Here is a 20565-nt window from a genome sequence, read left to right on the forward strand (position 1 = left end):
ATATTTGAAAGTCACTGATGCTTTGATAAGTTATCGTCCCATGGCTTTTGATATTTCGATCTAACCATATTTTAAAGAAGTATTAACCTGTCACTGACAACTTCAGCCAAATGATGGCCCTTTACTGCACACCTTAGAAAACAGTGAATATCTGTAAACAATAAGTATTTGACACATAAGCAAAAAAAAAAGCCAAAGGTTAGAATCAAGATGAGTTTATAAAATATTTAGAAATATTCTGACCTGTTGTACATGGTCACAAATGGGAAACTCTATGCTTCAAAGTTAAGGTAACCATAACAATTATATAAATATACAACTGTAAAAGGAATCTGCAAAAATGCGCGCATTCTGAACATCACTGTACCTATCAACTAAGAAAATAAGACAAAAGATTAATTAAAAATAAGTTAACAGCGGCACTTCCTACGTTCATTTCAACATATATATGCTTATTGATTCCTTTATTTAATTTGTTAATACTTTTTTTCAAGGAATTTTATGCAGGCAAAGTGTAATTTTCCGTATTTTTATTTTCTGATATTCTCTTCGAAGTTTACTTATTGTAAAATACATGAACGCTCCCTTGTCCGCAATTCACGCGTTGCAGTATGGTATATCTATGGTATTTATAGAAAATTAGATAGGTAAGTAGGTCATGCTAAGGTCAAAAATAGAAATCTTGACTTACAGAGTAACCTCCCTTATCAATAAATCGGATCAACATTTTGACGAAATTATAAATAAAGAAATATTTTGTGCTCTACAAATAAGGAGAGGAAAGACAGATAACATTGTTTTATAACACATAATAAGTTGCATTACATACATTTCTTATGTTTTCTTTTTGCCATTTTTTTGTTTATTCATTAAAATCTATTATGCAATATCGTGGGTCCTTTTACAAACTATTCACTATGGCGGCGTCGAATAAATTCATTTCTTTGTATTGCATCTATGAAGGACAAGGAAGTAAAGATTGCAGCTATGATATAGTTTTATAACGAATGGAATATAATTACTTTACAAACCTGTGGTTATAAGTTTCTGTGTAGCTATTCATGATGGAAGTAAACGTTGGTTATGTATTTTTATTCGTTTTCTTATTTTTTAACGGTACGTATTAATATATCTTTCTATTATGTATGACTTTAAACTACGACAAACATTAATTAAGACATTCTATTAAAAAATCATTGGTAGTGTTTTCTCAATTTAAATGGTTCGGAGCTACCTGACAAAGAAAAAATGAAGGATCTCCACATCAAAATGAAAAAATTTTGTAGCAGATTATACATTTTGTAGTTATCAAAAGAAAAACGTAACGCAGATATTTATTTTTAGAATTCATGCAGAAATCAGAACAGTATGGATTTTAAAGAAAGTGTTGGTGGGTTGGTGAAATATTTATTCCTGAACAGATAAAATGTTCATTACCACTTGTAATTTTCAGTAGTTTGTGGATAAGAGTGTGGTGTCTTGAATATAATAAGAAAACAAATAACTTTAAGTAATATAAGTACGTACTACGCAAAATATCAAGTGTTTGTTTTAAAAAGTTTTTTGCACAATAACATAGAGATAGTACCTAAGTTTTTCAAATCATAGGTTTGAAGTTAAAAAGCTTTGAAATGAAGAGAAATGTCCATATATTTCTCAAAAACAGAAATATAGACAATATTTTAACCAGAAGTGCAGAGTTATGAGCATTTAATATTTTCATGATAACGAAAATTTTGTGATCAAGGAAATGTAACTCTTCTTGAACATGCAGAGCATAAACATCAAAGGGACATAATATAGTCAATATTTTCTAATCGGGTGCATTTGATTTAACATTCAACTTTGATCTGGATTGCTAAATACTGATCCATGATACTGTGTGCTAAAAATTTAGAACATCTGGAACAGTCTATTAACAGCAAAACTATGCTTTAGCAGAATCTAAATAGAGTTAAGCTCTAACTGGGACTCGAACCCAGGACCTCTCACCCCTAAGGCAGACACTCTACCACTTCCCTATAACAGCAGTAGCTAATAGCTATGCAGTTTAATTGCTGGATTACATTGCGTGAATCGGAACAATAATCGGTGAACTCCGGATTATCGGCGTATTCGCTTTGTTACCTAACGGCAATTTTTGTGTAAAGAAAAAATATAATCTAATGCTGCCAACGTCATAATTGGTCAAATCTGCCCAAATTTCTCTGACGTGTTGTTCAGAGTATGAACTTACTAACTGGCAGTACCAGTGAAATATTACTTACACTGAATCTTTTATATTTGCCCTTTTTGCAGCTGCCGAACGGCAAAGACGATGAGATTTGTCCAAATATAAGTAATTATTTTACCAGTTTTGAGAGGATTTCAATTGATGGGAAATTACAGTTACAAACTAAATACCTTTCTGCAACACATGGAGTCATTAGCATTCACTGTCAATCAGTATTATGACTGAGATCGACTGTCATTCATTCATTTCAAAGTTTCATAGACAGAGTCCGTTGTTTACATTTTTATCGTAACCGGTGCACTTGTAAAAATCACTTTAGTTTGAAAAATCAAAGTATGCGAAGAGCTATGGTACGGTCTCTAAATAACAGTATACTAAATATAGTGTTCTAATGCGTTTGTCTTTTTAAAAAGCCATGTTTGCATAAACATTGTGAAATTAAACGTCCCGTCATCTGAACATGAAATGAACGTCATTTTTTCATTGATGAAAATGTAAAGAAATGTTTTTAAAGTGAGATTCGCATTTCAAAGGCATAAACTACTTTCATACATGCATGTAGCTGGAATGCTACACTAGTCTGGTAAATGAAATATATCATGTCGATTACTTTAAACATCGAGGACGTTGTACATAAGTATAAATAACTAAACATCAGTAATAAATGTACAAAAATATCACTAAATCAGGGTTATTTTCCAAATCGAAGGCGTTGCCGCTTTTATTCTGAGGTACCATCCGGCATATTTGGTAACAAGAAAAGTAAAACGAAATGAGTTAATCTATTCGCAATGTGACGGGATTGATCCAAAGATCAGAGTAAGTTTTGCTGTTAATACATCAATTAATTCGCTTCCTACATTTTGCTTGCTTTAAACTGCACTATCATTGAAATAAGTTTTGTGTCTTATCCGTGCGCAGCCCAGTTTATTAAACTCATTGAATAAAATTGATAAAATGCTCGACAGAGCCTCGCATTTTATTACGAGGGCTCCTCAAAAATAACGTTGACTTTTTCTCAAGCTTTTATATACTTTAATGAAACAAAACAAGAAATATATATATTTCTACTAAATGCACTGTAAATTCGACGTGATTATGACCATGCAATCAGGAGTTACGCCTCCTCGAAAACAGTTACTTACACAGACCCAGCGCACGGCGATCATATTTCAACGAGATTAACGACGTCGTGCCTTCATTGTGATGCTTTCATTAAGTTTGCATTAATCAATATTATTAAAATCATCAAATTTAAAAAATACATTTTCTGAAACATTTAGTACGGAAATATAAACTCTAAGTTGTTGACTTCCGTCATTTGTTTGATTTAAAAAAAGAGAACTCTCATAAATCTTCTCAAATGAATTTACAGAGTATTGTATTTCTGAATTTTTTTCCGGTATCTATCAGATTTAGTTGTGTAAAATTTACAAAAGTAGTCATTATCACTGTACATTTCTAATTTTAGAACACTGTAAACATGAACTTATTACGAACATATTCAAACCGAGTCTGCTATTAATTTTCTTTGTTGCACGCTAGGCTTTTAACCCTTAGCCTGCTAAATTTCTAAAATGGACTGATCCATCATTCAATTTGGGCAATACCATTTATTATTCAAAGGGGTGTTAACTGAAAATTTACTGACTGAATAGCGAACAGTGCAAACCATGATCAGACTGCACGGATGTGCAGGCTGATCTAGGTCTGCACTGGTAGCAAAGGCAGATACAATTGCCGCCAGCAGGCTAAAGGTTAAAGGATAAAATGATTATCGTGTGTATGATACTAGTAAACTGTAAGATGAATCCATGCAGTCTGATCATGATCTGCACTTTTCGCCATTCAGTCAGTAGTTTTTGGAAAGCACCCCTATCAACAAATAATGGTACTGTCAAAATTGAAAGATGGACAAGATCATTATAGAAATTTAGCAGGGTAAGGGCTAAATCAGCTAAAAATTCAACAGACCGATAGTATAATAGAGTAAAAGCAGAATCCCAGTGTTGAATAGGCATAGAAATAAACATGTCAGCAGTTGTTATTTTAATGATAGCTTAGTACATCAATTAACTAAACGTTTATGCTGTTTTCCTCATCTTGTTATAAAACGGAAATACACAATATTGTGAATTCATCTAATATCTTAATTTCATTGGAAATAAATCCCAAGCCTTTTTGTCCAAAACAGCTTGGGATATATGTTAGCGAATGTCGGCTTACCAAGATAAAGGAATGAGAAAGGACTTCGGACACTTTCTATATGAATTTGCCTACTCCAAGAGTGAAAAATAAACCACTAAGAAATAAGTATGTAATTACATATACATCAAAATACATATTTGAGATTATTTCTTAAAATCCAATTTTTCAATATTTGTTTCATAAAATGGTAATTTTTGCTCTAAATAGAATTACATACCCTGTTATATACATATAAAAGCTATTTTGCTTTAAAGAACATTGTTCCCCCCCGTGCATCAAAACCATATTTGGCCAGCATATGTAGATATTAATTATACACATTTTCTGTGACTATTGTGTTGATGCAAGGGGTGGAGCCGTATTTTTAAACAAAAAATATAACTACAGGGTGTTCCCAAATATAAAGTAACCAATACTTTTTATATTCATTTTTAATAATTTGATAGTCACATATTTTTACATCTGTTTGTTACTAAAATACTATACAAATGTTTGAATGGGCACATATAGGCATGTTATACATGTAGAGTAGTGAGAGAAGCAAATACTTTTAATTCATTATTATTCCTTGGGTTAAATTTTCATTGGCATATCCTGTTTGTTTGTGTAGTAGATTGGCAAATGTGTGCTGTAAAATACTAGCAACACACCAGGTAATCTTCTGCATGCCTTCCTCGCGACGCGCACACCGCTAGCGATGAGGATGTAATTTTGTTTCCATTTTGTTTTTATTTTTTTTTTTTTTTGTATTTATTATATATTTTTCATTTCTTTATTTCTTCATCTTTTCCTGTGCATTTATATTTATTTCTTTTAGACACATACTACATGTGACACGCATTCATTACTTCATGTTCTTCCTTCAGTAAAAACTGAATTGAAGATTATTCTTTGCTGCGGACTAGGCCTAAACACAACAAAAAGGATGCAATATGTGCACAGCAGTTAATCTGATCCTGACTTTAGTCTATCCAACAGAAATAAAGCTTGGCATTGATATGCCTGTGATGCATAGGTCAAGAACAGTAGCTTCTTGGCAGGTCATATCAGTGACGGTTTCACATTCATTGTGATGCCACGAAAGTGATGTGTCAAGTCGCTTTCCATTCAGATGGCATATACAAATACGGCTAGACGCGAAAACGAACTAAACGGTCCAGCCGAGTTTCACGTGGAATTTTTATACAGCGACCTGCTTCAACTTTAGCCCTACAAATGACACATTTCGAATATGTTTGCCCACAACTTCAGCCCTGAATAGACAACATTATCTATAGATTGGTTGTTGTCAGACTTATTCCGATTTAACTTTTTCCTATCCAACTTCCTTAGGCAAGCCTCAGAAAGAACTGTCATTTCGGATACATTTTTATTTCATGTTTAAGCGAAATAAGCCGTGCTATGAGAAAACCAACATAGTGGCTTTGCGACCAGCATGGATCCAGACCAGCCTGAGCATCTGCGCAGTATGGTCAGGATCCATGCTGTTTGCTTTCAAAGCCTATTGGAATAAGACAAACCGTTAGCGATCAGCATGGATCCTGACTAGACTGCGGAGATGTGCAGGCTGGTCAGGATCCATGCTGGTGGCAATTGCACTATGTTGGTTTTCTCATGGCGCGGCTCAAATATGATGTGTGCCACTGGTACTTATCCTAAGCAAGAATCCACCCTACGGCCTTAATAAGATTGCTGCCTTTTCTTAGTATTAATGTTATACATCACACAAATATCTGCCATCACTTAAAACAGAGCTATACAGACATGTACATGTACTTAAATAACTACCTGAACCACTGTAATAAAACTGACCGGTCACTTATACATGTATACCTATTCACACATGTAATGCGTCAATAACTTTACATTATATAGATAAATCAAGTACAGGTTGTTTGCTAAAATATCGTTCCCTTTTTTATTTATTTATAGGATTTTAATCTTAAAATGTTATTTTTTCCTTAAATAAACAGATTTTGTCACTTTTTTCGACTGGAATTCAAATATTTAAAACTTCCGTAAATTGATGACATTATATTTTCACGGAAATTAAACATTTTATTTTTTCAAGAAAATATACCCTGGCCTAGATAAAATAAGAAAAACATCTTGATAGGAACAGATACAAATCAGTTTCTGCTGTAATAAATTAACAAATACATTGGTTTATCACTGACTCGAAACGCTTTGGGTATTTTTTAAATACTTAAGGAGAAATTTGCATTTAAAATGTAGGCTAGAAGCATATGATAGTGTCCGAAGTCCTTTGTCTCGTTCGTTGGGATGAATTTCACGAATTGACGCAGCAACGAAAACTAGTACCCCACAATTATCAATGTTGCCACAGTACCTCTGAAATGTCTAAGCAATCTGGACAACTAAATACTTATAAATTGTACAACAATAGCATACTTGAACTATTTTGCTTATTGAATATGACAATGGTCAAATTAGAAGCTCTGATTTGGGTCAAACTGCTTCTTATCAAAGAAGTATAAACGACAGAAGGTTTGCATTTAGCTATTTTATGTACCTAAGCAGACTACAGACTATTTAATACAGAATGCATAGTTTTGTCTTGCTTATTTGATTTCGAATAAGGAGAGTGTAACAAAAATATAATAATATTTGAACGTGTCTTTAGTTAACTCTCTGGCCTTCAAGTTCTGAACAAAATGTTTTGAATATAAACCGGAAACAATCCTTGGCTCCAGGAAAACTACAACACCCCATCCCCTTTTCTCCCTATTTAAAGCAAGATTTAAAAAATATAGCAAACGAAATCCAGTCATTATTGAATTAATAAGAAACACCATTCGAAATTAAAATTTCTGATCATGGGGTTTGCTATATTTTTTATTATTATAATTTAATTTTTTTAACACTGGGACATGAAAATGTGTTTCGTATGTCAGATAATTTGCTATAACAATGTTAGGTATAACTATTTTATTTTTACATAGAACCAAAAACGGCTTGAAGTTGTTCCGTACCACCGAAAGATTGTTACAACCGTGTTTGTTATAAATGAAAAGTACTTTAACCATTCTTAACAATTTTGTTGTAGGCAAGTGTATCATCAAAGCATGTGAAAGAGGCTTTTGGGGGAGTGACTGTCAGAACATTTGCGAAACAAATTGTGCGAGTTATTGTGATCAGTTAACTGGGGCTTGTCTCGGTTGTAAAACTGGCTATTGGGATACTTACTGTAATAAGGAATGTCCAGAAAATTGCAGCAGTTCGTGTTATAGTCAGGGAAAATGTTATAGCTGTAAAAATGGTTGGTACGGTTCAACGTGCAATTCATCTTGTCCAACAAACTGTGAAATTTGTAATAAATACAGTGGTTTATGTTCCTTGTGTGCCGCAGATTACTGGGGAGAATCATGTGAAAACATCTGCGATAAAAACTGCTTGAAGTGTTCCATTTCCAGCGGTGATTGCGAAAGTTGTAAACCTGGGTACTGGAATAGTTCTTGTAATGAAAAATGCAACGGGGTTAATTGTGAAATTTGTAGTACAAAATCAGGCGAATGTCAAGTTTGCAGATCTGGACTTTGGGGGGACAATTGTCAGAATACTTGTGGGAAATGCTTTTCAATGAAATGTGGCAAAACTGATGGACGCTGTGAAAAATGCCAAGAAGGATTTGCCGGTGCAAACTGTACGACTCCGTGTGAATCTGTAAACTGCAGGTACTACACATGTAATACTGCCGAATTTTCTTGCCGAACATGTAAGTCTGGTTTCTGGGGAGCATTTTGCAATGAAACATGTGCCAGCAATTGTTCCTCAAGCTGTGATAGAAATAATGGACTTTGCAGCAGTTGCAAACTGGGATTCTGGGGCGACTTTTGCAATAAAACATGCAGTCAAACTTGTTTGTCAAGTAGCTGCAACAAAAATAATGGCGAATGTAGTAGTTGCAAATATGGTTTCTGGGGAGCATTTTGCAATGAAACATGCAGCAAAACTTGTTCTTCAAGCAGCTGCAACAAACATGATGGCAAATGCAGCAGCTGCAAGTCTGGATTCTGGGGAGAAGCATTTTGCAATGAAACATGTGCCAAAAATTGTTCCTCAAGCTGCGATAGAAATAATGGACATTGCAGCAGTTGCAAACTTGGTTTCTGGGGAGCCTTTTGCAACAAAGCATGCAGTCAAACTTGTTCATCAAGTAGCTGCAACAAAAATAATGGCGAATGCAGCAGTTGCAAGTCTGGATTCTGGGGAGCCTTTTGCAATAAAACATGCAGTCAAACTTGTTCATCAAGTAGCTGCAACAAAAATAATGGAGAATGCAGCAGTTGCAAGTCTGGATTCTGGGGAGCCTTTTGCAATAAAACATGCAGTCAAACTTGTTCATCAAGTAGCTGCAACAAAAATAATGGAGAATGCAGCAGTTGCAAGTCTGGATTCTGGGGATTACATTGTAATGAACTATGCAACAAAAACTGTTTGTCCAGTTGTAATCAACAAAGCGGTGCGTGTAAAGGATGCAAACAAGGTTCTTGGGGCCAATTATGTGAAAGTGAATGTAACCGCACATGTTATTTTAACCAATGTAACCAAAATTCAGGTGAGTGTACCAGTTGCCTACCGGACAGTTGGGGACCATTTTGTGAAAATACATGTAAGAAATACTGCGCATGGAATTGTAATAGATATACAGGAGACTGTACCTGTAGAAATAGATACTGGAGTCAAGATTGCAGTAGACTTTGCAATGACTCAAACTGCGAAGTTTGCTCCAAAACAAACGGGCTGTGTACAAAGTGCCAGCTAGGCTATTGGGGAACTAACTGTGAATATACATGTAGGTCAGAAAGATGCCTTGAATGCAATAGGAATACCGGGTTTTGCAGCAAATGTCACCCAGGACGGTGGGGACTGTATTGCAATAACATTTGCAGAGATGAATGCCCCTGTTGCAGTATCAGTAATGGAGCCTGCCTGTTTTCATGTCCTGTTTCCGGTAAGGGATAAAAACATTTGTTTGTTAACTCGTACATATTTACGCTTTGTTTAGAAGCACGTTACAATTTAAATATACAGCTCATTGCTTTGTTTTTGTTTAATGTATTCATTATATTGAATGTTTTACATTTGAAGCGTTGACTTAATTCTTAAAGTTACTGAAATATGCGCCTTTTCTAAGTTATTATTATGTAATATTGATATATATATATCACAGAGAGTGAGGGTTCAACACAGGGAATACATGCTGCAACAGTTATTATTGCTGTAGTCGTCAGTGTAGTTGTAGTTGCTGCAGCTGTTGGTGTATACACCTTCATAAAATACAGGTAAGAATATTTTTCATGATGTATATTATGGTACTAAAAATAACAGCCAAATTTAACCCAGTTCTTTAATCTTTAAATAGAGTTAAGGCACCATGGATATCAAATTATTATCATTATTTTATATTTGACCTCAAGACAAACGCCTCATTATTTATAAGTTGTTTTCATATCTGCAAATAATTTATGAAATATTTTCTAACACTGAATATAATGTGTCTTTCTTCATTATGTTTTCGTATAGTTTTCAGTACTGCTGTCTCTACGTTATATTTTAGATATCTTAAACAAAAGAAGCGGCAGAAAGAAACGGAGAATGTATCAGGTACTTATGTACGGAATTCTGATAGTGCCATTGTGTCGTCGTATTTATACTTGTAGTAAAACTCAATATTTAAATAGGCCTACAATTTTAAATCTCGTTTGTAAGCACGGTAACGTTAAAGATAAAAATACTAATTTGATTCAATACATAAGGCCACACCAAATTGAAATTTTTTCTGAAAAATTGAGGCGGCGAGCGAAAAAATAATTTAAATATTTGTTTTTGTTTTTGAGAAAATCAGGAACGAGCGAAGAGCGAAGAAATATATTTGTCTTGTTTTGGCTCTCGATTAACTAACAAAAAAATGTACAGCCCTTTTACATTAAAAATAATTCACCAGGGATTGAGAAAACATGGGTACATTTTGGTTTGGGTACATTTTGACCTGCAGACGCACAACAAAGCAAACTCGTGAAAAAAAGGTAATAACACTGGCATACAGCTTACAGTGTAATCAAATAATATATGCGTTTAAAAATGTTGTTAGAAAATATATATTCTAACACGACCAGCAAATAACCTACAAACATGTAGAGCAAAATCTATCTCGGGTTATCTGTAATAAACCACTCGCGTGCAATGACGTCATCCGATCCAGGTGCGTAGCACGGTCGTAAAAAGTAGTTACCAGTTTTTTCTAACACTGTTGGTGCTAGTATGTCGTGTTAGAATCGAAATAACAAGTTCCCAAGTGTGATTTATCGTATAATACCCCGAGTTTTTCGTTCTTATGCGAAACAATATATCACTCAGGCCTACGGACTTCGTGATATATTCTTTCGCATAAGAACTCAAAACACGGGTTATTCTACGATAAACCACGTCTGGGAACTTATTATTTCTTAAATATACAACCATGCATAACCTAATGCACCTAATGAGCTTGCTCATCTTTTAACAGTGTGTCCCAGACAAAGCGCCTCCCAGTTATAATAAGAACTGATTGTTGGGCAGTACACAGTAGATGTAGATGTAGACCTTAAACCATAATCATGACATAGATATGTGACTTGAATATTTACTGCTATGAAAATATAGCATTTTAGCTTGACTTTCCGAAGTTTTTGATAAAGTCAAATATCTTACTATTAAAGCTTTTGACTTGGAACTTATAATAGTTATTTACTTTCAAAGTCTACTCCTGGAGAAACATTTCCTAGAACTGTGATTTAAATTTTGACAGAGTTATGCCCCTTTTTAACTTATATTTTTGTTCAAGTTTTAAAATAATGTCCAATATCTCTGATACGTTAAAAGCTATTGACTATTATGCCCCTTTTACTGGCAAAGCTCTACTTCAGAGTCAAGCACTGAGAAAAGTCGAGCGTGCTGTTTTACAGCACTTGTTCCAACTTAGTCCTGGCTTCCAAAACTCTAAATGCCGCTTTTTTATATTTTATTTTTTTCATAGTTGCGGCTTTAGAGTTTTGGACCAGGCCTACTATGAAACCATACCAAAAAAGAAATTGTCCAACTTTTCGTCGCAAACGTAGTCAACTGAAATTTTGAACGAAGATGTATGGATATCTTGATAAAGTAATCACTTCTACATCAGTAAACACCATTTATCAAATTCTGGAAGCAAATCTTACAATAAAATCGCCGATATTTACAAGTCACTGCTAGATCAGCATCATTTCGGCGGCCATTGTTGAATAGCTACAACGAGATTCTCGCATGACGTAACAGCGCGAGCCGCTAAAAATACACATGTAGAGTCTGTAGAGTACCTTGTAAACAAAAGAAATGATTTATACATACAAGTTTTCTTAAGGATTTATCTATGAAAGTAATAATTCAAATTAATTTCAATAAAAAATAACCATTTTCCCAAGTTTTTGTGCCACCGGGATGCTGATGCAACTTCAAATACGAAGCGGCACACGTGAGTGCTCTCTTAGCGGTTCGCGCGGGTGAAAGGTCAGTCTCGTATTTTAAAGGAGCAAGATGGCGGCGTAGAGTAAACGTTTCAGACCAGTTCGAAATTGTCAGGTAGTTCTGCCATCAATTATGGGTTTTAATGCGTAAAATTTGGCACAATGGTAGATTTTACTATATATTAACTGATCAGAAAGTGCTGCTGCTGATTTCTTTTAAAATGTACAAACGCGAGCGTGTCAGATTTCTGGCACGATTATTGGTATGATTTCCCTACGGAGTGCACTTCAGCTCTCCCGTCCAAATCCAGTATATAAACCGAGAGAGCTGAAGATCTTAAGCTAGTTCCAACTTTAAACTTTCTTAACGGATTAAATTTGTTGAAACAAAGTCTCTGTTAAGGTCTGAAATGTAGATTAACTTATATTAACATTATTCTACTCGAGGAATGGAAAATTTGAAGATCTAAGTTGGTCTGAACACATCTCCTAATGTAAATTCCTTACCCCACCCACAGTCGTATACAAATGCTGATCATTTGGACACGAAAACCAGAAAACAGAAAAGTGACATGCATCAATACGTATTTACCCTTACCAAAATAATATAGATTGATGTTATCAAATAAATTAGTATGTTTTTTCATCCTATTTAAATGAAATAAATCTGATTTTGTTGCAACTCAATTTGGTAAACATTCGCAGGAAATGGCATAACTGCATAATGGGAAATGATTTTAATGCAACAAAATATAAGGACAATGTAGGAAGTGTCTACCGGACGGCTAGAAATTCCTCAGGGGACAATGTATCATGATATGCTATAGACGATGTGTGTAGTAGTATGTATTTATTGTTATTAAAGTCCATTTTAGAACAATCTGAGACTTGAATTATGAGCATTTGTACACTGTTACGTCCGTAAAAAGTAGCGCACCAACAAATTTTGGCTTGATTTTTTCAGTGGGGCGAGCGCAAGCCAAAAACAAACAAAAAATTTTTTTTGTGTGTTGTGTTTCTGAAAATATACGAGTGGCAAATCCGATGAGCAACCGCTTTATGAAATGAGAAATTTGGCGATATTTGAACTAATGTTGCATTTTATGAAATGTGAAAACAGCGTATATTTAACCATGAACAATCATTTTCTGTCTTGAGTTCTTTACAATATTAATGAGAGGGACATAAAAATGGGGTCTCGTGTAATATATAGTGGAACTCTAAAGGTGAAATTAAGCCTGTCGCTATTTTGGCATAATATGAAACGTTATATTCTGATGAAGGTTTAAATTATTGCATAAATTTAATTATACGTAAGGACAAAAGTTTTGCACTCTTTATTTTTTTTTATGTTTAACGTAGCTTACAACAGTATTTCAGTTATGTAACGGCGGGCAGTTAACCTAACCAGGATCTGTACCAGTACAAATCTTTTCCCTGCAAGTAACTGCCAACTTCCCCACATGAATCAGACGTGGAAGACGAATGATATCTAACACAATGTCTTTTATCAAATCGTCCTGGAGAACATACGCCCTGCACGGGGATCAAACACACGGCCCTTCTATCCGTAGATCTACTCTCTACCTATTTAGCTAAGGGGGCGGGCTTGCACGGTTTAAGGTAATAAAATATGTATTTGGCATTTTCCAAAATGGAATATCTTTAAGTATGTGGAAAAAAGAAATTTGACCAGTTTCATCTAAATTACAGCGGAAATAGTATAATGCAGATACCATTAGGAGTGCTCTTCATTAAAATTCAAGAAGGGTATTGTAAATAAAGATAAGTATCAGATCTGTGGTTTCCGCACATGCAGCCTTTGGCTAGTATTCAGACACAATTTCATTGATATGCGTTAATGTTTTGCTTTTTCATTGTCTAAGGTCCTGCGCGTTCTTAAACAATGCTTGTTTATCTTTTTCAATATGTAGAATCTAGTAGCCGTGCAGTCTATTTTAAAAGTTTGATATTTTGATGTTGATCTGGAGGCCTGCTTGTTCTTTTAAGTATAATATTTTATCCCGACGGTCAAGAACAAAAATACGACGTGTTTGAATGATTTGTAGATCTATATACTACCAAATATATATTACCATCTGTTTTTAGAACTTGCGGAAACGCGACAAACGATGGCACCAACAAGTAACTACTTTAGGTCATTTTTCTTTTCACAGAGTAAGAATTGAAAGATATCAGTTTCACTTCCTGTGACAATTTATTCTAATACGATCCGATTAATTTCCCTTTTAAACAAAGAAGAATGAAACTGTATGTTATTACGTCATAGTATCAAACTATCAACCGTCATATGGAAAAGAAAACTGATGGTTAATTTCAAGAATGTAGATAATTATCCTTAATATGTTAGAATTGATATTTTGTTTCTCAAACAGTGATTTGTCCATGAACAAAATCATTGTTTGTCGTTCAGATGCATTTATTTTATTAAATCACTCGGGTTTCATCTTCGCATCTAAATTCCAAACAATGATGTCATGTAACGACCAGTCACTTCTTGAGATATATAAAGTTTTTAAATAACTTCATACTCGTATAAGACAAAACTTTACTTAATTGTGCAACGAATTATTTTGATTCTTGAGATATATAAAGTTTTTAAATAACTTCATACTCGTATAAGACAAAACTTTACTTAATTGTGCAACGAATTATTTTGATTCTTGAGATATATAAAGTTTTTAAATAACTTCATACTCGTATAAGACAAAACTTTACTTAAAGGTCCAATACTAAGGAAAGTGAACATTTTAATTTCTTTTAAAAAGCACAGAAACTATTTCATTTTATTGGAAAATGAAAGTTGGTATGTAGAAATTCGAAATAAATCGCAGTATATGTACAATTATTTTTCTATGAAGTATGAAGAAAGTTAAAAAGACCTGGGGGGGTCATTCTGTCGATTCATTGAAATTTCAACATAATACACATACATTTCTTTGAGTTCCAAAGACCTTCTGTAAATTTTGACCTGCCAATCTTCATTAATTAGTGTCTTGCAGAAGTCTATGCACTGGCTATGAAAAAAATTGCCAACTCACTTTCCCTTAGTAATGGACCTTTAATTGTGCAACGAATTATTTTGATATTGTAGATTATATTCATTTAATCTATATCAAATTATATTCATCAAGTTGCAGGACCTTCTGGAGCAGAAATGACAGAGAGCCCGAGTGCAGCTGCATGTACAAGGGAACACGTGTACTGTAATGTGCAATCCACTGCAGTTGACACATCAGCAGTGCATATATACGAGCAATTGAGAAAATGATTGTATAGTCAGCTTTTAACAAATGATTACAAACTGTAAAATGTTTTAGGTAAAATGTGTTTTATTTCCTGTCATACTTCGTCCCTATAAGTTCTCTGCTTTAATAAGCAGTGCAAATCGATGAAAAAAATGAAAATTTCTTGTAGAAGATCTAACAATCTTTTTTCGTGTGTGTGTATGCTTTTTTTTTTTTTTTTTTTTTTTTTTTTTTTTTTTTTTTTTTTTTTTTTTTTTGATTTCTACATGGATTTAGATAAAAAAATTTCATTTGTCCGCAAGGGCGAGACAAAACATGTTGAGGTAGTTCAAAACATTTTTGCAGCCTTCTGACTCGATGTAAATTCAATATTGTTTTCTTTTCTTCAACATACTTACCTGTCAATCAAATGACAAAATATACCATTACGCTGCACGTCTTAATTAAAAGCTGTGTTATTGTCTAAAATGTAACAAAAAGTAAATGAAATGAAATGGTGAATCATAAAGTATATCAAAACGTGTTATATTCTAATTGAAATTTTAGGTCTAAACGTGATCATGTCTGAGTGCGATGTAAACGTGATCATTTGAACGTTTTGTCTGGTAAAATATATCTAAGAATTGGTTTTGAAACAAACGATCAAATGTACTCATGAGTCGAAACTGATATTTTTAACACTACACATGCTGAACAAACGTTGAATAAATACGCAAAAACGCCGAAATTGGTAATTTCGTCCACATTTTCATGCTTAGTGTAAATTGTACCTACGCAGGAAACTTGTGTGCAACGCATAGTAAACTGACCGTCAGAAACATTCCTTGTAAGAGCTGGTGAACGATGGCCTAGGCTGTTTTATAGAAGATGGTCTAAATAACTAGAAAAAACGAATTACCAGAGTTCAAAGCTGTGCAGAATCGACGTAAACGTGATTCATGCATCAGGTGCGTGTCGAACATACCTACCATTGTATTCACTGTATCAAGAATTCGATGAAAAATAAAATACCGTAAATCATTCAATTTCGTGAATTCTAGGAATTCGACGTTTGAACATAAATAAAACGGATTGTATTTGATCGTTGAGATTTAATTTCGTGAAATGGCCAAGCCACGAAAATTAATCCCGCAGGAATATTAATGATTTCAGAGTAATCATTTTGTGATCAGCTAAGACGCTCTTTGTGAATAGTTTATGGGTTACATGATTGTTTAGTGGAAATATGCTTGTCATTCTAGAGGTCAAGGTTCAAGTCCTGGTCCTGAGTCCTGCGTTTGTCTGTATATATGTAAAGCTTATCATGAAAAGGATGCCATATAAATTTGGTATAATGTATAACTGTGTGTGTGCGTGTGTGCGTGTGTGCGTGTTTTTTTTTTTTTGTTGTTGTTGTTTGTTTTTTTGGTTTTTTTTCAATTCAATATATTTTTTGCATTTGATTTTATAGTTGCTTGAACATATTTGAACGTAGGGAGACATTTTATATACTACAACTTCTTTTGTACATTTATATATACGATAACAAGATCTATAACTATGTGCGGTCAATTATGCTCTAATTGTACATATTCTGTATTTTATTATATATTTGTGGAACAGTATTTCTTCTTCTCTGCTTTTGCAATATTGCTCGTAGTTTTTAATGAAGGTGTCTAGAGATAAAAATTCATTATTCACTTTATCATTTCAATGTTATGAAAATATTTTGTTGAATTTTTAATGTTTTCTTTCTGTTCATGTATTGTCAACATTTACATAAAAAATAAAACTTATGTGTTTTCTACAATTTATATTACATTTTATCTATTGAAACGAATGCATCCATTTTCTGTTAAGAAAGAAAATATGGACATTACAAATGATTGATGTGTATCTGCCTACAAGAGGTATTGTTGTCCACCATTAAAAATGTAAATAGTTATTGAAAAGCATTCATATTTCATATTCTCTACTATGACAATATTAGAAATCTAACTGAATGTAGAAGCAATACTTTGTTAAACTTTTTAAGCAGGCTTTGATTGTTTGTGTCGAACCAAAGCGATGTAAATCTATATACTGTGGGTTTTTTTCTTCATCATGTTTCAGGCCTCTTTTTATTTGACGGATGAGAAATATTTTATAAACTTTTAAGAGGTTTGGTATCTGTTATATTTATTTCAATTACTTTGAAATTTGACAGTTGCACAAATTGAAATATCCGGACGTTTATAAAGTTCGTTTATTTCCTAAAATAAGGCTATACTAACAGTACTGAAAACAGCATTTGTTCAGTGACCAAAAACTGATACCATATAATTGATACATAGAGTAGTTAAGATATAAACATTGAAAGGATTGTTTAAGTGGGTTCGTTTGTCCTATCTGAATAAAATGTTGTATTTGACAATTTTATGGTTCATAAAGATGTTAAATTTAAGCACCAATTATGTTTCTTTTCAAGTAGAAATTTGTTTGTACAAGTTCAATTTATGTAATTTAGTTATGAAGCATGTCTGATATAGATATAGTTATATTGTGCACTTGCTACAGTTATTTTGAAAAACATATGTTGTAATCAGATTTAGTACAATAAACTGATTAAGTGAAACATTTTTCTTTTAATTTCTAACTGGACTACAGATATATAACTGATAACATCTATGCTTGCATTTGTCATGAATCGCCATTCTTTTATTTTATCTGTCTGTCTTCTTGCCTGGCTACAAAACAGATAAAATGATAATAAAGCAAATTTTTTACATGTCAGTGTTTTGTATGGTCATTGTAATCATACTAGTTTGAAACTGTAATTGTCAATTTTCCCTTTTTCACGTGCTTTTAGGAAAATGGCTTTGACAAATTCCCAGCTGTTATTGTCAGTTTACACAGATATTTAACTACTACAAATTTGCAAATTCAAACAATTCTTGCTCCAGTTTCTTACTTCGTGTATATTCTAGCGACTTTCTCATACCATATGGTATTGTACGTTTCAAATAAAGATTATTTTGGTTTATCTAAAGCTGTACATACTTTTACTTAATTTAGTATGAAAATTTCTTAGGGATCGCCAGAAAAATTTTTTTTTTAAGTTTCTGTAACTGCTAATATAAATCCAATATCTTTTTAGATATATCGATTTAATTTGGTGCGTTTCCGATGTATATATTCTGTTTTAAAGCGAACCAGAAACTTCACTGTCTGAGAAAACCGTCGACAACACTTTCTAGCTGTTAATTACATGCTATATGACAGATCATCCTTGAAGTGATGTTCATTAAAGATAATACTCAATTTTGTCACAATGGTTTCCCGGTGGCTAATTTGTAAATGGCGCCTACTTACAATCACTTGTCGTTCTAAAATTTTCTTGGGATAATTCTTTCATGCGAGGAAGTTATCTAGATGGCTTATGAAAGGCCGATGGTGTTACACAAATGCCTACTTGTGCCTGAAATAATGGGGCGTAAGCAAAGTGAGGCTATCGGCTTCCTCTTGTTATATTTCGAAAGCTTTTTTTTTGTTCTACGCCTTCGAAATTTAAATAGTAACTTAATATCTGACTGAAGCGGACATGGAGAATTTTCACACGTAAGTGCATACAAACTGGTTCTAGATCTTAAGAAGTGTGATCCGGAGACGGCATAGTACTGAAGACAATGTATCCATAAAAGCCAGTCTGACTCGGACGTCCATAAGATACGTAATTATTGCTATTTTATGCGTAGTACACAAATGCATGCTAGTACCTATGTTACATTATCAATGTACTTGGTTAGTATTTTTAAATATATATCAAAATGGCTTCTGACAGTTTCAAAGCATTTGAAAAACAGGACACCTTAAACAAAGGAATACAGGAAACTAGCTAAATATTATTAGTTGAGCTGAGTTATATATAACACAACGTATAATTCATTATTGCCAATCTTGTTTTGATATAACCGTTACAATGAACAATTTGCAAAATTTATAATAGTACTAGATCTACATAACTTTGTTTCCTAACTTTCCGAACATACGTATGAATTTATTTCCAAAAAGCATATTCATACAGGAAACATTCACTAATAAAAAACCGTGCTACATATTTTACTTAATTTGTCCGAAACAAGCTAGTAGAACCTACGTAAAGAATATAACATCAGATGTGCTTTTATATTGAAATTATTAAATGAGTTAGATAAGATAATAAATAACGAAGCTCTGCCGAGCAGTTTATCAGTATTATTCAACAGTTTAATAAATTCAGTATAGAAAGACACAAACGTAATGTTCTGTTTATCACATTAGTTTTTGTGCTGAAACATCTCCTTTACCTATTACAAACTTTAAGTCATTCGACTAACGTGTTCTATACTTGAAACGATGTCAATAATTTCACTACTGAAAAACCAAAAATTATATAATGGCGTTATATCGCTCCAACGACGTCAAATATGTGATCAGGAATACTAACTACGACATTTCTTTTTTATTGCTCACATCTTCACTTAATTAATTTCTAAAGGAAACTTCATTCTAAAATAAATAAGTAATTCAACTTCAATAAGGAAGAAAGGAAAACAAAAATAAAACAAATTCTGCTTCTGTACTTTGGAAATGGTAAGTTAGAAGAACATGGGCAGCAACAAGCTCAAATCCTATCAGCGGCTGACAGAAGAAAGAAGTATATAAAGCGGAGACCAGGTCGCTATGATGCTGCAGTGGGCCTTATTCGGGAAATGCAATGATTATATCAAAGAGAAATATCGAAATTTTATGTGAAAGGTTAGAATATGATTAAGTGATTTGGGGCGAATAATTATGAATTATAACTTATAGCAGTGATGTTCGGATTGGACGTATTCGGGAAAAGTCAAATGATCGTTATGCAAATTTATGTTAGAGTTTGGAGTATGATCAAATGATTCTGAGAGACTAATTAAAACACTATTACAAATCATACGTACTGATGTGAATAAATCAAAGGACTCCGATATCCAGAAAGTCGCATAATGAGAAAGCAGTCACGATTTCTGTCTGGTTGAAATAGTGGGCTGCACGTGCTGGAAATGTATTTTTGTTATAGAAACATGTAGGTCACCAAGAAAATGTTTTCGTATTAAAGTTCTCGACAACAGTTTATTTCACCCTTTAATTATTTCAATTTTAATGTGAACAGATGTCTGTGTATGCGGCATTCGCACAAATGTGCGTAACCCTGCACGTGCATGTCTACCTGCAGTGTAAAACGAATATGCTATGAACATTTATATAACACTGTAGTTATATTTTTCATCTTTCATCGTAGCCCATTGCATCACTTAAAATCTCCGAACATCCCCGTATATTCCCCTACTTCTATCATCAAAGATAAAATTTC

General features: G+C 33.4%; 1 protein-coding gene across 2 annotated transcripts; it reads left to right on the forward strand.

Moving 5' to 3' along the window:
* The first annotated feature begins 797 nt into the window (after positions 1 to 797).
* Positions 798 to 15472, forward strand: LOC123549261 (multiple epidermal growth factor-like domains protein 10). Of its 2 annotated transcripts, none has more exons than XM_045337191.2 (5): positions 798 to 1116; positions 7509 to 9416; positions 9636 to 9747; positions 10023 to 10069; positions 15108 to 15472. In XM_045337191.2, the coding sequence occupies exons 1-5, from the start codon at positions 1062 to 1064 to the stop codon at positions 15236 to 15238; spliced, it is 2253 nt and encodes a 750-aa protein (XP_045193126.2). In that variant the 5' UTR covers positions 798 to 1061; the 3' UTR covers positions 15239 to 15472. The 2 variants fall into 2 exon arrangements, with proteins under 2 accessions (XP_045193126.2, XP_045193125.2); XM_045337190.2 differs by having other exon boundaries at positions 799 to 1116; positions 15102 to 15472.
* Positions 15473 to 20565: the final 5093 nt, after the last annotated feature.

This window comes from Mercenaria mercenaria, chromosome 6, assembly GCF_021730395.1.
Source record: "Mercenaria mercenaria strain notata chromosome 6, MADL_Memer_1, whole genome shotgun sequence".
NCBI lineage: Eukaryota > Metazoa > Mollusca > Bivalvia > Venerida > Veneridae > Mercenaria > Mercenaria mercenaria.

Excerpts from the sequence above, each read along its gene's own strand:
- LOC123549261 (XM_045337190.2), top strand. The coding sequence starts at position 1,062 with ATGATGGAAGTAAACGTTGGTTATGTATTTTTATTCGTTTTCTTATTT. Across the intron at positions 1,117-7,508 it reads CGTTTTCTTATTTTTTAACG|GCAAGTGTATCATCAAAGCA; the intron begins GTACGTATTAAT and ends ATTTTGTTGTAG. Across the intron at positions 9,417-9,635 it reads GTTTTCATGTCCTGTTTCCG|AGAGTGAGGGTTCAACACAG; the intron begins GTAAGGGATAAA and ends TATATATCACAG.